Consider the following 12,370-nt stretch of genomic DNA (forward strand, 5'->3'; position numbering starts at 1 on the left):
AAGCCTTTCCAGCATCCAATGCTTCCAACAATTTGTTGTTATCACATGGAGTGAATCAATTTGGCTGAAGTCTGATATCTGTGATACTGGGAACCATTGAAGGAGGCCAAGATGGATTATCTATTCAGCACTTCTGGCTGAAGATTGCTGTGAATGCTTCAGCCTTATTTTTTGTACTGATGTGCCGGGCTCTTCCATTAGTTAAGATGGAGATATTTTTGGAGCCTTTACTTCTGGTGTTGCTAATTGTTTAGCATAGTTCCAGAGCAGCAGAGTTTATATCTGGTTGTTGAATCTGTTAGCTCTGTCTGTCACGTGCTGTGATACTGTTTGACATGCAAGTAGTTCTGATACTCCAGCTTCACCAGGTTGACACCTCATTTTCAAGGATGCTGATGCTGCTTGTAGCATGTCATCCTGCATTCTCCATTGAACCAGGCTGATCCCTGGCTTCAGTGTAATGGTTGAGTGGACGATATAACAGGCCATAAGGTTGCAGCTTTTGCTAGAATACAATTCTGCTGCTGCAACCTATAGTATCTCATGGATGCCCAGTCTTGAGTTGCTAGATCTGTTAGTTTTATTACTTTTAAAATTGTTATGGAAAATAATAGACCTGATCTTAAAGTTAAATAATCACCCAATTGTTCTGAATCTTTCCTGTTATTTAACCAAACTTAAATCCATGCTGACAGAATATCTACAACCCACAAACTCTGCAATGGTTTGTGGCACATGACCATGTACTTAGATTTCCAAATGAAAAGTAGTGCTCACTTCATCTGCTGCTTCCCTTTTATCAAACTTGCTTGTAACCTTCTCAGCAAGGTCTATGTATGGCATTGTATAAAGCTCCTTCTGGAAATCAGTATATACCACATCAATAACGTTACTCATCAAGTCTGTTACCCTTCAAAAATAATGAAATATTTTGCACATTAAAAGTAACTTGTACAATGTCTGTTAGTGTGTATGCATATTGTAATGGTTATGTGTATTTGTTTCTAACAGCAGAATCTTGTGGATTCAGCATAATGATTTACATGGAAAGTACAAAGAGACATAAACTCACTGGTGGAGGGGGATCCCATAAACATTCCCTTCTCATTGATGGAAAAAGATAAGGCTGAGGCACTTACAGCAGTCTTCAGCCAGAAGTACCGAGTTACTGATCCATCTCAGCTTCCTCCAGAGGTCCCCAACATCACAGATAGAGTAAATCAAATTGGCTGAAGTCTGCTATGGTTAGAGGTAGTAGACACACAATGCTATGGGCCCTGACACCACTCCAGTATTAGCACTGCGCTCTAGAACTTTATGCTCCAAATACAAAACTATTCTAATAGTTATAAACACTGCGTCTACCCAATACTGTGGAAACTTGCCCAGGTACGTTCTGCACACGAAAAGCAGGACAAACTCAATCCAGTCAATGATCATTCCCAATCTACTCTCAATCATCAGTAAAGTGATGGAAGGTGTGTGTAATCACCAGTCTTAACAAGCAGCACCAGTTCAGCTATAACCTGCTCAGCTCCTGATCTCATTTTGTCAGGGATCAAACATTGACAAAAGAGCTGATTCCCAGAAGCAGATAATGGATAGGAAGGGGATTGCTGGTGGAAGTGTTTCTGAAAACCCCAAAAAGAATCTGTCTGACTGCAGTTACTATTTCACAGGACACTACTTGTAGCACAAATTCACAGAATTGTTACACTTTAGGAGGTGGCCATATGGCCCAATATGCTTGCACCTGTTCTAGTTCTTGGTGCCAATCTCCTGCCTTTTCTTGATATACATTTTGATTAAAAAATAATCCAGTGCCCCCCTCAAATGCCTCAATTGAGCCTGCCTCTGCCACATTTCCAGGCAGTGCATTCCTTCTCCAACTAATGGCTCTTATCCTTGCTTCTTTCGTATCTTACTTTACATCTATGCCCTTGTGTTCTTGTTCCTTTAACACACAGGAACAGCTTCACCCTATCTACCCTGCTCAGGGTTTGAGCACCCGATCAAATCTCCTGTTCTCTCCAGGGAGAGCAGTCCCAACCTCTTCAAAATATCCACAGAACTGAAGCATTGTATTTGGGAATCATTCTTGTAAATCACTTCTGCCCTCTCCCCATTGCATTCACACCTTTCCTATGATGTGGCACCCATAACTATACACAATACTCAAGCTGAAGTCTGACAAGTATCTTGTACTCATTCCCCATTAATAAAACATCGTTCGCTTTATTTATTACTCTCTACAACTGTTGCACAGCCTTCAATAATCTGTGCAGATATACCCTTAGGTACCTGTGCTCCTGCACCCCCTTTAGAACTGCCCCTCTCCCAATTTATATGGACTTTGAAATGTCCTCATGACCAAAGTGTATCACCTCACTTCTCAATTGACCGTCATCTGTCACCTATCAATGCGCTCAACCAATACCTTTTGGCATTCCACACTCTTCCAAAGTTCAGTGTCATCTACTAACTGTAAAATAGTCCTGTGTACAGCAAGATCTAGATACACATCACGTGGAACTCCACAACAAACTTTTGTAGCCTGCAAGAACAAAAAATCCTTTGACCATTACTCTGCTTCCTAACGCTAAGCCAATTTTGTCTCCATGTTGACACTGTCTCTTTCATACCATAACCTATAAAAATTTGCTCACATGTCTGTGTGTGGCATTGTATAAAGCTCCTTTTGGAAATCAGTATGTACCACATTAGTGTTACTCATCAAGCCTGTTACCCCTTCAAAAGAGAAAAATTTTGAATGTTAAAAGTAACTTGTACATGCCTGGTAGCTTGTATGCATATTCTAACTTTGAACATTTGTGTATTATTTGTTTCAAACAGCAGAATCTTGTGGATTCATTCAGCGTAATGATTTACATGGGAAATACAAAGAGGTAGAATTCAACACCTTCAAACCGTGAATTATTTCTTCCCTTTCTTTCAGTTTGTTACTTTCCGTTATCACATCTTCTCTCCTCCCCCCCCCCCTCCCCCCCCCCCCCCATCATCCCAGTCGAATGGTCTGTCTTTCAAGTCTGGCAGAACAATAATGGTACTCCTGCCATTCTCACATACTGATCACAATCTGAACTATCAACATCTTTTCGCCACCAGCACCCTACAGCCACTACTCCCCCATGCGCTCCCCAGAACTACAGCATAAATGCTGTCTCCTCCACACTTCACTTCAGCTCTGAAGAAGTCATCTCATCTAGACACTAAACATTAGCTTGCGCTCTCTCCACAGATACTGCCTGACCTGCTAGATCTCTAGCATTTACTGTTTTCAGTACGGATTCAAGCATCCGCAGTAATTTGCTCCTACGTTTTGAGAATAGAGTCCTACTGTTACATAAGCTGTCACAAATACAGAAACCAAGATGATCAATTTTCCAAACTGACCGCTATTCAGGACAAAAGCAATTCACACCATATCGTCATTTACACAAAATAATGCTTTATTTTAAACACAACAATTATTTAACAAATGGCAGACAGAAATGACTAATGATCTACTACTATAGGACTTGATCTACACCCCTTTGAAATGCCCATTACTCATTTACACACAATCAGTCATTCTCAAATGATGTGTGTGTCAAACTGTGTCTTAGGTGTGGTAAATATAGACATGGAAAATAAAATTCTGAAGACCAGGAGACCAGATCACAAGGAAGGGTTAAATGATCTCAATTTCTTTGGATTTTAGCAATGTTGATACACAGTTGCACCTTAAAAGTGATGGTTGCTCTTTTAATCAACAACAGATCAGTTGGACCTAGGTCTTTACTTGCAATTGAACTGACTTGATAAATATTCACGTTTTTTCCTTTCATCATTTCACTCACATTGAGAGGAGGGAGAAAGATGATTTCTCCTTGGTGGCTGCAGTGCTTCCCTAGTTTGTAGCAAGGCACAGCTTGACCAATCCAAGGCCTGTCACCAGGCAGCTTTTCTTGAACTGAAAAATGCCTGTTGCTGCTCATTAATGCATCAACCTCCCTGACTCAAATCTTACTGAAGATTGTCTAAGTATCATTATTGTTGAGTTTCTTAGAGGGTCCCCTTCTGCAAAGCCTAGCAGACTTTCTCCCACTATCGTCCTAAACTTGCTTCACAAACATGCATCTGTCCCTTATGGTAACCTGCTTGTCACATCCACCCACTTGCTACAGGGAGAAAATACTGCATCTCTTGGGATACTGTGTTCAAATCTGGTCTCCCTGCTATTGGAAAGATGTTGTAAAACTTAAAAAGGGTTCAGAAAAGATTTACAAGGATGTTGCCAGAGTTTGAGGTTGAGCTATAGGGAGAGGCTGAATAGGCTGGGACTATTTTCCCTGGAACTTCGGAGGCGAAGGGGTGACATTATAGAAGTTTATAAAATTGTGAAAGTCTTTTCCACAGGGTAGGGAGTCCAAAACTAGACAGCATAGGTTTAAGGTGAGAGGGGAAAGATTTAAGAGGGATTTAAGGGGCAACTTTTTCCATAGAGGGTGGTGCATGTATGGAATGAACTGCCAGGGCAGGTGGTGGAAGCTGGTACAATTACAAAATTTAAAAGGCATTTGGATGGGATATGGGCCAAATGCTGGCAAATGGGACTCGATTAATTTAGGATCTCTGGTTGACATGGACGAGTTGGACCGAGGGGTCAGTTTCAATGCTGTACATCCTTCCAACTCTATGGCTATAATAGTCCATGATGTGTAGATGCAGGTGTTGGACTGGGCTGAAAAAAATTCAGAAGTCACATGAATTTCAGCATTTCTGAAGAAGGGTCCAGGCCCGAAACATCAGCCTTCCTGCTCCTCTGATACTGCTTGGCCTGCTGTGTTCATCCAGCTCTACACCTTGTTATCTCAGAAGTCACATGACACCTGGTTATGGCCCAACAGGTTTATTTAAGATGACAAGCTTTCGGAGCATCAGGTGATGAAGGGGTTACGCTCCGAAAGCTTGTCATCTCAAATAAACCTGTTGGACTATAACCTGGTGTCATGTGACTTTTAACAGTCCATGGAATTCTGCCATGTCAACCATCACAGTGCAGTACAGGCCTTCCACCACCAGTCAGCACTGTTTAGGTTTATCCCCCCCACGCCCCGGACCTGGTGCTGGTGCTGTTGACTTAAGGGGCACCCTCGCACCAGAAAGGGATGCTCTGCATTCCAGGTTAATTTCAAACAAAGATGCCAACATGTTCCTGACCTGAAGACAACAGCAACTGGTCTTCAGATCCACGCAATTAAGCGGCTCGAAGAAGAAAACTGGCATCAGCAAACAAGAGGCACAGCAGCTTGTGATGGGCGAAGGGCCCGTCAGTCTTGCCCCTCAGCGACATCAGGGTCAGCAGGCTGGTAAAGGTCAGTGTCCAGTGGATCCTGATCCGGGTCTGGCTCACTGGGATTACTCTGCCTCTCGGCCTCCTCATCGGACTGGTCGGAATTCTCATCCTCCAGGTAGCGGTAGCCCTTAGTCTTGTGCTGGGGTTTGGGGATACGGGGCAGACGGAAGGGGTCCCGCCGTGCCAGTTTGCGCTCCATCCACAGATACGAGGCGATGGCAATGACCAGAGTCACCAGCATGATCGATAACTTCACCTGGAGAAGGGGGGTGTGGTGGGGAACGACACCGTGAGTAGGGTTAGCTCCACAGCCACATTCTCTTGATGCTGTCCCCAGCCAACATTCCAGATCAGGGATAGCATGGGGTTAGATACCGAGGAAAGCCCTGTCTACTCTCAACCTGAAATTTGAGCTCCCTCTCTACTAAAGTTCCTTCAAGTCTGTCCCTATCAAATACTTCCAGGACAGGGACAACGCGGTATTAGATAACATGTCAAGATGTTTTCACTCTATTAAGCCGAAAGAAACACTTCCTCGACACCGTCTCAAACAAACACTCCCCCAGGACAGGGACAGCATGGAATGAGATACAGAGTAAAGCCTCCTCTACACTGCCACATCAAACATGGTCAGGACAAGGACAAGGACAGCACAGGGTTAGATACACAGTAAAGCTCCCTGTGCCGTGTCCACAAACACTCCCAGGACGGAAGCAGCATGGGGTTAGATACAGAGTAAAGCTCCCTCTACACTGTTCCACAAAGACAGGTTTCCAAGCAGTTTGTCAAAACCTTTGAACCCCACAATATGAATAGCCTGGTATCTCCCAAGCTAACTGTGGTGCCAGCCTGTGGGACCTGCCCCCTCTCTACAGGCGTCAGAAGGTGGGCTGATGGACTCACTGACCTTCATGTGGGCTCCTGACCAGAGGTACACCATGAAGATTGCAATAGCTTGCCACCAGTGGTAGATGGAGAAGATGAAGTCCTGTCTTTCTTTGTCCTCATACAACATTCCCAACAGAGCTGGAGGAAAGATGGAGGGAAGAGAGTGAGGGTAGAGGCCGAACAGTAACCTGGATCCCTGTTAAATACACAGACATGCGTGGAGACCATTCTCCCCAATACCCGATCTCGCCTGTCCCTGCTCCCCTTCCCGATCTCTCCCCTTGACCCCATTTCACACCTCTCCCCTCTGCCCCAACCCCTTCCTTTCTTATCTTTCTCCTGCTCCCCTTGCCCTCCTTTAAATTCATTAACAGGATGAGGGCATCACTGACCAGGCAACATTTATTGCCCATTCCAAATTGCAGTTCAGAGTCATCTGCATTGCTGTGGGTCTGGAGTCACATGTAGGCCAGACCAGGTAAGGACGGCAGTTTCCTTCCCTAAAGAACATTAGTGAACCAGTTCGGTTTCTCGCAACAATTGACACTGGATTCATGGTCATCATTAGATTCTTAATTCCGGATATTTTATTAAATTCAAATTCGACCATTTGCCATGGCGGGATTCAAACCTGGGTCCCCAAAATGTTATCTGGGTCTCAGGATTAACAGTCCAGCGATAATACCACTAGGCCATTGCCTGTCCTTGACAGATCAGTCCTATCTGTTCCCACCCTGAACATATACTCACTGGCAAGGCTGGTCTTGTTCAAGGCCGTGCCAAGCCCCCACAACACAGCCACACCATAGACGCCCAGCAGGCTGGTAGTATGGCTCTTCTTGGGGCTGGGGGCCCAGCAGAAGAGGGTGATGATCAGCACGAGCTGGACAGTGGCACCCGATAGCAGGGGCACCGAGCGGGCTACCCACAGCATGGAGAGAGACAGCAGCGAGAACACCGACGCGGAGACACCATAGGCGATGATGATACTGGCGAGATGCTCCAGCCCCAGCGAACACACACCGTACGACTGAGGGCGGGGGGGAAGAAAAGGAAAGAGATACTGTTTAGTGGGAAACCATTCCGCCAGGTGCACAGCGAGAGTGACATGCAGAGAACGAACAAAAGCACAGAGTGCCACTGCCTCCTTCTCCCACCATCTCCCGCCAGGAGAGGAGAGTCAGAGCTGTTAAAAAGAGACAACGTTGCCCCACTCACCAGGGCGAAGCCTGTGCAGGCGAACAGCACCTCGAAGCCACTGTAGATGAAGAAGGGCAGCAGGAGCCGCAGGCGGTAGTCCCGCATGTGTTTGAAGGGTAGTTGGAAGATGTTGCCCCAGCCAATGCTGCGCAGGTCAATCTCCTCGGTGGGCCGGTACGCGGGGCCGCAGAGAGTCAGCACCTACAACAGTGAGAGTGAGCGAGAGCGAGAGAAAATTCACCTAGTGATTCCCGCCCACAGTCTAACAGCTCTGGCAACCTCTTCAGAGCAGTCGAGTGTCAAGACCAGGGAGAACAGTCTGAAGGCAGGGGGCCAGAGAAGGAGGGGTCACAGTCAGATTGAGGGGGAACTGGGGTCATGGGTAGAATAGGAAGGTCAAGTGAAGGGTTACTGGCAGGGTGGGGCTGGGAGAGGAGGGGAGACAGACAGACAGGCAGGGAGGGAGGGAGAGACTGGGTTCAGGGTTCATAATCAACCATTACTTATTCTCTCAGACCTTCACCCATTCTCTCAAATGGTGTGCTATGTCACACTTCACTTCAGTCCATCTACACCTGCCTTTTACGTCAGTCACTCCAATCCTGCTGTCCTGCTCTCTTCCCTCTGACTCTCCCACTAATCTCTCATCCACCTTCAATTCTAAAAGACTAGAAGATACACAGTCAATCATTCAGCTGAGTGAACCTTCTCTAGACCATCTCCTTTCTTTAGATAAGGGGCTCAAAACGGTTCACAGTATGCTAACTCTTCTCTGACAAGTGCCTTGTACAAATTTCACCAAAACCTCCCTACCCTAATACGCTATTCCCTTTGAAAAAGGCAAACATTCCATTTGCCTTCCCTGCTACCCACTGAACTTGGATGTTAGTTTTCTGTGATTCAACACCTGCTATTGCTTATTGCATTCAAATAATATCCAGCTCCTCTAGTCTTCCTGCTAAAGTATACAATCTCATGTTTCACCACAATATATTCCATCAGAGAAGTGGGGCCTAGTGATGTTATCGTTGGACTGTTAATCCAGAGACTCAGGTAATGTTCTGGGGACCCAGGTTTGAATCCTGCCACAGCAGATGGTGGAATTTGAATTCAATAAACCTGGAAATAAGACTCCAATGATGACCACAAACCCACTGTCAATTGTCAGAAAAACTCGTTTTGCTCACTGACGTCCTTCAAGGAAGGACATTGCCATCCTTACCTGGTCTGGCCTACATGTGACTCCAGACCCACAGCAACGTGGTTGACTCTTCTGGGCAGTTACAGATGGGTAATTAATGCTGGCCCAGCCAGTGACATCCACATCCCATCAATAAATAAACAGCAAAATTTTCAACTCACTCACTTAACCTGTTCCTGTCTCTGCAGATTCTTTGCATCATCCTCACTATTTGCCTTCCCACCTAGTTTTGTATCATTCACAAACCTGCCTATTGTACATTTACTTTCCTCATCCAATTCAGTACAATAGGTTGCAAATAACTATGGTCCTAGTGCTGACCCCTGTGGCACCCCATTAGTTACAGGTTACCATCCTGAAAATGCCCCACCCTTCCTAATTCTCCATCTATTAGCTAGCTAATTATCCATACTAATATATCCCCTCCAACACCATCTCTCTCTCTTCCTGCCCTTCTAATGCAACCCAACCTTAACAAAATGCTTCCTGAAAACCTAGATGTACTACATCTAGTGCTTCCCTTTTGTCTATTCTGCTAGTTACCACCTCAAATGTATTCAAGATTTGTCAGGCATGGATTTCCCTTTCATGAAGCCATGCTGACTCTGCTTGATCATATTGTATGTATCTAAAAGATCTGCTATTACATAGAACTGTGCAGCACAGGAACGGGCCCTTCAGCCCATGATGTTGAGCCGAACATGATGTCAAATTAAAGTAATATCTTCTGCCTGCCTTTGGTCCATATCCCGTGATGCCATGCATATTCATGTGCTTATCTAAAAGCCCCTGAAATGCCCCTATAGTATCTGCCTCCACCACAACCCCTGGCAGTGTGTTCCAGACTCCTATCACTTAAAAAACACTTGACCCTCACATCACCTTTGAACTTTCCCCTCTCGTCTTAAATATTTCAACTGAGAAAATGGTTCTGACCATCAACCCTATCCGTGCATCTCAATTTTATAAACTGCCATCAAGTCTCCCGTCAGCCTCCGTCGCTCAAGAGAAAAACAACCCGAGATTTTCTAGCCTCTCCTTGGATCTCATACCCTCCAATCCAGGCAGTATCCTGATAAGCCTCTTTTGCACCCTTTCCAAAGCCTCCACATCCTTCCTGTAATGTGGTAATGGGAATTGAATGCAATACTCACTGTGGCCTGACCAAAGTCTTATAAAGCTGCAACATGATATCCTGACTCTTGTACTCAATTCCCCAACCAATAACAGCAAGCATGCCATGTACCTTCTTTATTACCCTATCTACTTGTGTAGTCACTTTCAGGAAGCTATGGACTTGAGCCCAAGATCCTTCTGTTAGTCCGTTATAAAAGACATACACTTTTTCCAATAACATGTTAACCTAACTGACCTATTTTTGTCTTCTTCCTTTTCAAAGGCTTAATTAGCAGTTTTCCAATCCTCTGGGACTTTTCCAGAATCTAAGGACGCCTGGAAGGTCACTACTAGTGCATCTACTATCTCGGTTGCCATTTTCTTCAAATGCCCAATGATGCATCCCATCCAGGAGACTCATTGGTCGTTAACCCCAGTAGTTTCTATCATAATATTTCATGATATTTACTGTGCTTTACAGTCATCCATGATTATTTAGTAATTCAGGAATACTATCAGTGCCTTCTCAGACTGATACAACATGTTTATTCAACTCCTGTCACTTTCTGGCTCCACGTTATTATTTCTCCAGCCTTATTCTGTAAGGGGCCAATGTTAACTTCAGTCTCCGCCATCCTTTGGATATCAAAGAAGCCCTTGCTGTCAATTTTGATATTACTTGAGAGTTTAGCCTCAAGCTTTACTCTTGTGCATTATTGTATTTTTGGACATCTTTTGTTCATTTCTAAAACTAGCCCAATTCTCTGACTTGCCAGTAATTTTTGCCACACTGCATTTTTTGTCTTTCAGTCTGATGTGATCCTCAACTTCTCCAGTTAACCATGGTTGGTTTGTCCCCTTCCTCACTGGAATATACCTTTATCGTGAGCCATGAACTGTTTCCTTATTCATCTGGGGAACTATTTCTCAACTGCTTTTTGTTGAAAAACCCATTTCATGGTCCACCGAGTCAACTTGGCCCTCATTCCTATGCAATTAACTGTATTCAAGTCCAGCACAACTGTTTCGTACCCAAGTTGCTCACTCTCGAGCCAAGTGTTAAATTCTACCCTGGGAGATATAAACTTCTGCAACAGCCTCCATCTTGAAACCCCTCCCCCTCCCCGTGCTCTTGCTCTCCATGTGGTGTCGTGGACGTACCAGTATCATAGCGACGAATGCAACAGCCATCAGGACACTCTCCACCACAATGAGGCTGATGCTCTGAGGCAGTTTCATCAACACAGTCTTGTTCAGACCCTCGATCAGTCCCTTCATCTCGGTGCCTGCCACCAAAACAAAAATAAAAATCACCATTCGCTTTGGCCACAGGTATCTTTCAGAGAGGGAGCATGAGAATGCACTTGCCTCCTCTCTCGATCACTTTTCTTCACCCGCACTTGTCATTACTGCCTGTGTCAGATGCACAGCCACTCGGTGTGCTCACGTGTGTCTCACTCTGTGCCTGACTATCTGTCTCCATCTCTCTTGCTCGATGCTAGGGTATGTGCCCGCACCTGCATGTCTGCTGTTCTCTCTGTGCCTGTGCATCTGTTTGCATCTCTCTCCCTCACTCGAGTGTCTCTGTGTCAGATTGGAGGCCTGTGACCAGTGGAACGCCAAGGATTAGTGCTGGGTCCACTATTTTGCATTTATATAAGTGATTTGGATGTGAACATGGTTAGTAAGTTTGCAGATGACACCAGAATAGGTGGTGTAGTGGGCAGTGAAGATGTACAATGTATAATGGGACCTTGATCAGATTGGCCAATGGGCCGAGGAGTGGTAAATGGAGTTTAATTAGGATAAACGTGAGTTGTTATATTTTGGTCAGGCAAGGCAGAGCAGACTTATACAGTTAATGGTAGGGCCCTGGGGAGTGTTGCCGAACAGAAAGACCTAGGGGTTTAGGTACATAGTCCCCCAAAAATGGCGGCAAGGGTAGACAGGGTTGTAAAGAATGCATTTGACACACTTACCTTTATTGGTCAGTGTACTGAGTGTAGGAGTTGGGATGTCATGCTGCAGATGTACAGGACACTGATGAAGCCACTTTTAGAATACTGCATACAACTGTCGTCATCCTGCTATAGGAAGGATGTTGTTAAACTTGAAAGTGTGCAGAAAAGATTTACAAGGATGTTACCAGGGTTTGAGCTGTAGGGAAGAGGCTGGATAGGCTAGGGCTATTTTCCCTGGAGCAGAGGCCAAGGGGCGGCCGTATAGAGGTTTATAAAAGCATGAAGGACATGGACAGGGCGAGTAGCCAAGGTCTTTTTTACCCTGGGTAGGGGAGTCAAAAACTAGAGAGCACAAGTTTAAGGTGAGATGGGAAGGATTTCAAAGGACCTAAGGGATAACTTTTTCATACAGAGGGTGGTGTGCATATGCCAGAAGTAGTGGTGGAGGCAGGTACAATTACAACATTCAAAAAGCACCTACTTGAGTACATGAATAAGGTTTAGAGGAATGTGGGCCAAATGGGATAGATCAGTCCTGGATATCTAGTCAGTACGGATGAGTTGGTCTGAAGGGTCTATTTCCACGTTGCATGCATATACTCTCACTCTCACTCTCACTCTCACTCTCACTCTCACTCTCACTCT

The 12,370-nt window shown here is 45.1% G+C and overlaps 1 protein-coding gene across 2 annotated transcripts in view; it reads right to left on the reverse strand.

Annotated features, from left to right (window-relative positions):
* Positions 1-3,449: 3,449 nt before the first annotated feature.
* Positions 3,450-12,370, reverse strand: part of unc93b1 (unc-93 homolog B1, TLR signaling regulator) — a 15,160-nt gene continuing 6,239 nt past the window's right edge. For both annotated transcript variants that reach the window (XM_020535928.2, XM_048615927.1), the window contains 5 exons: positions 10,926-11,050; positions 7,466-7,648; positions 6,998-7,277; positions 6,267-6,385; positions 3,450-5,615 (listed from right to left, as the gene is read on the reverse strand). In XM_020535928.2, coding sequence (XP_020391517.2) covers positions 5,334-5,615; positions 6,267-6,385; positions 6,998-7,277; positions 7,466-7,648; positions 10,926-11,050 — 989 coding nt within the window. In that variant the 3' untranslated portion in view covers positions 3,450-5,333. The remainder of the gene's footprint in view (positions 5,616-6,266; positions 6,386-6,997; positions 7,278-7,465; positions 7,649-10,925; positions 11,051-12,370) is intronic.

The sequence above is a fragment of the Rhincodon typus genome, chromosome 33 (assembly GCF_021869965.1).
Source record: "Rhincodon typus isolate 14 chromosome 33, sRhiTyp1.1, whole genome shotgun sequence".
Classification (NCBI taxonomy): Eukaryota; Metazoa; Chordata; class Chondrichthyes; order Orectolobiformes; family Rhincodontidae; genus Rhincodon; species Rhincodon typus.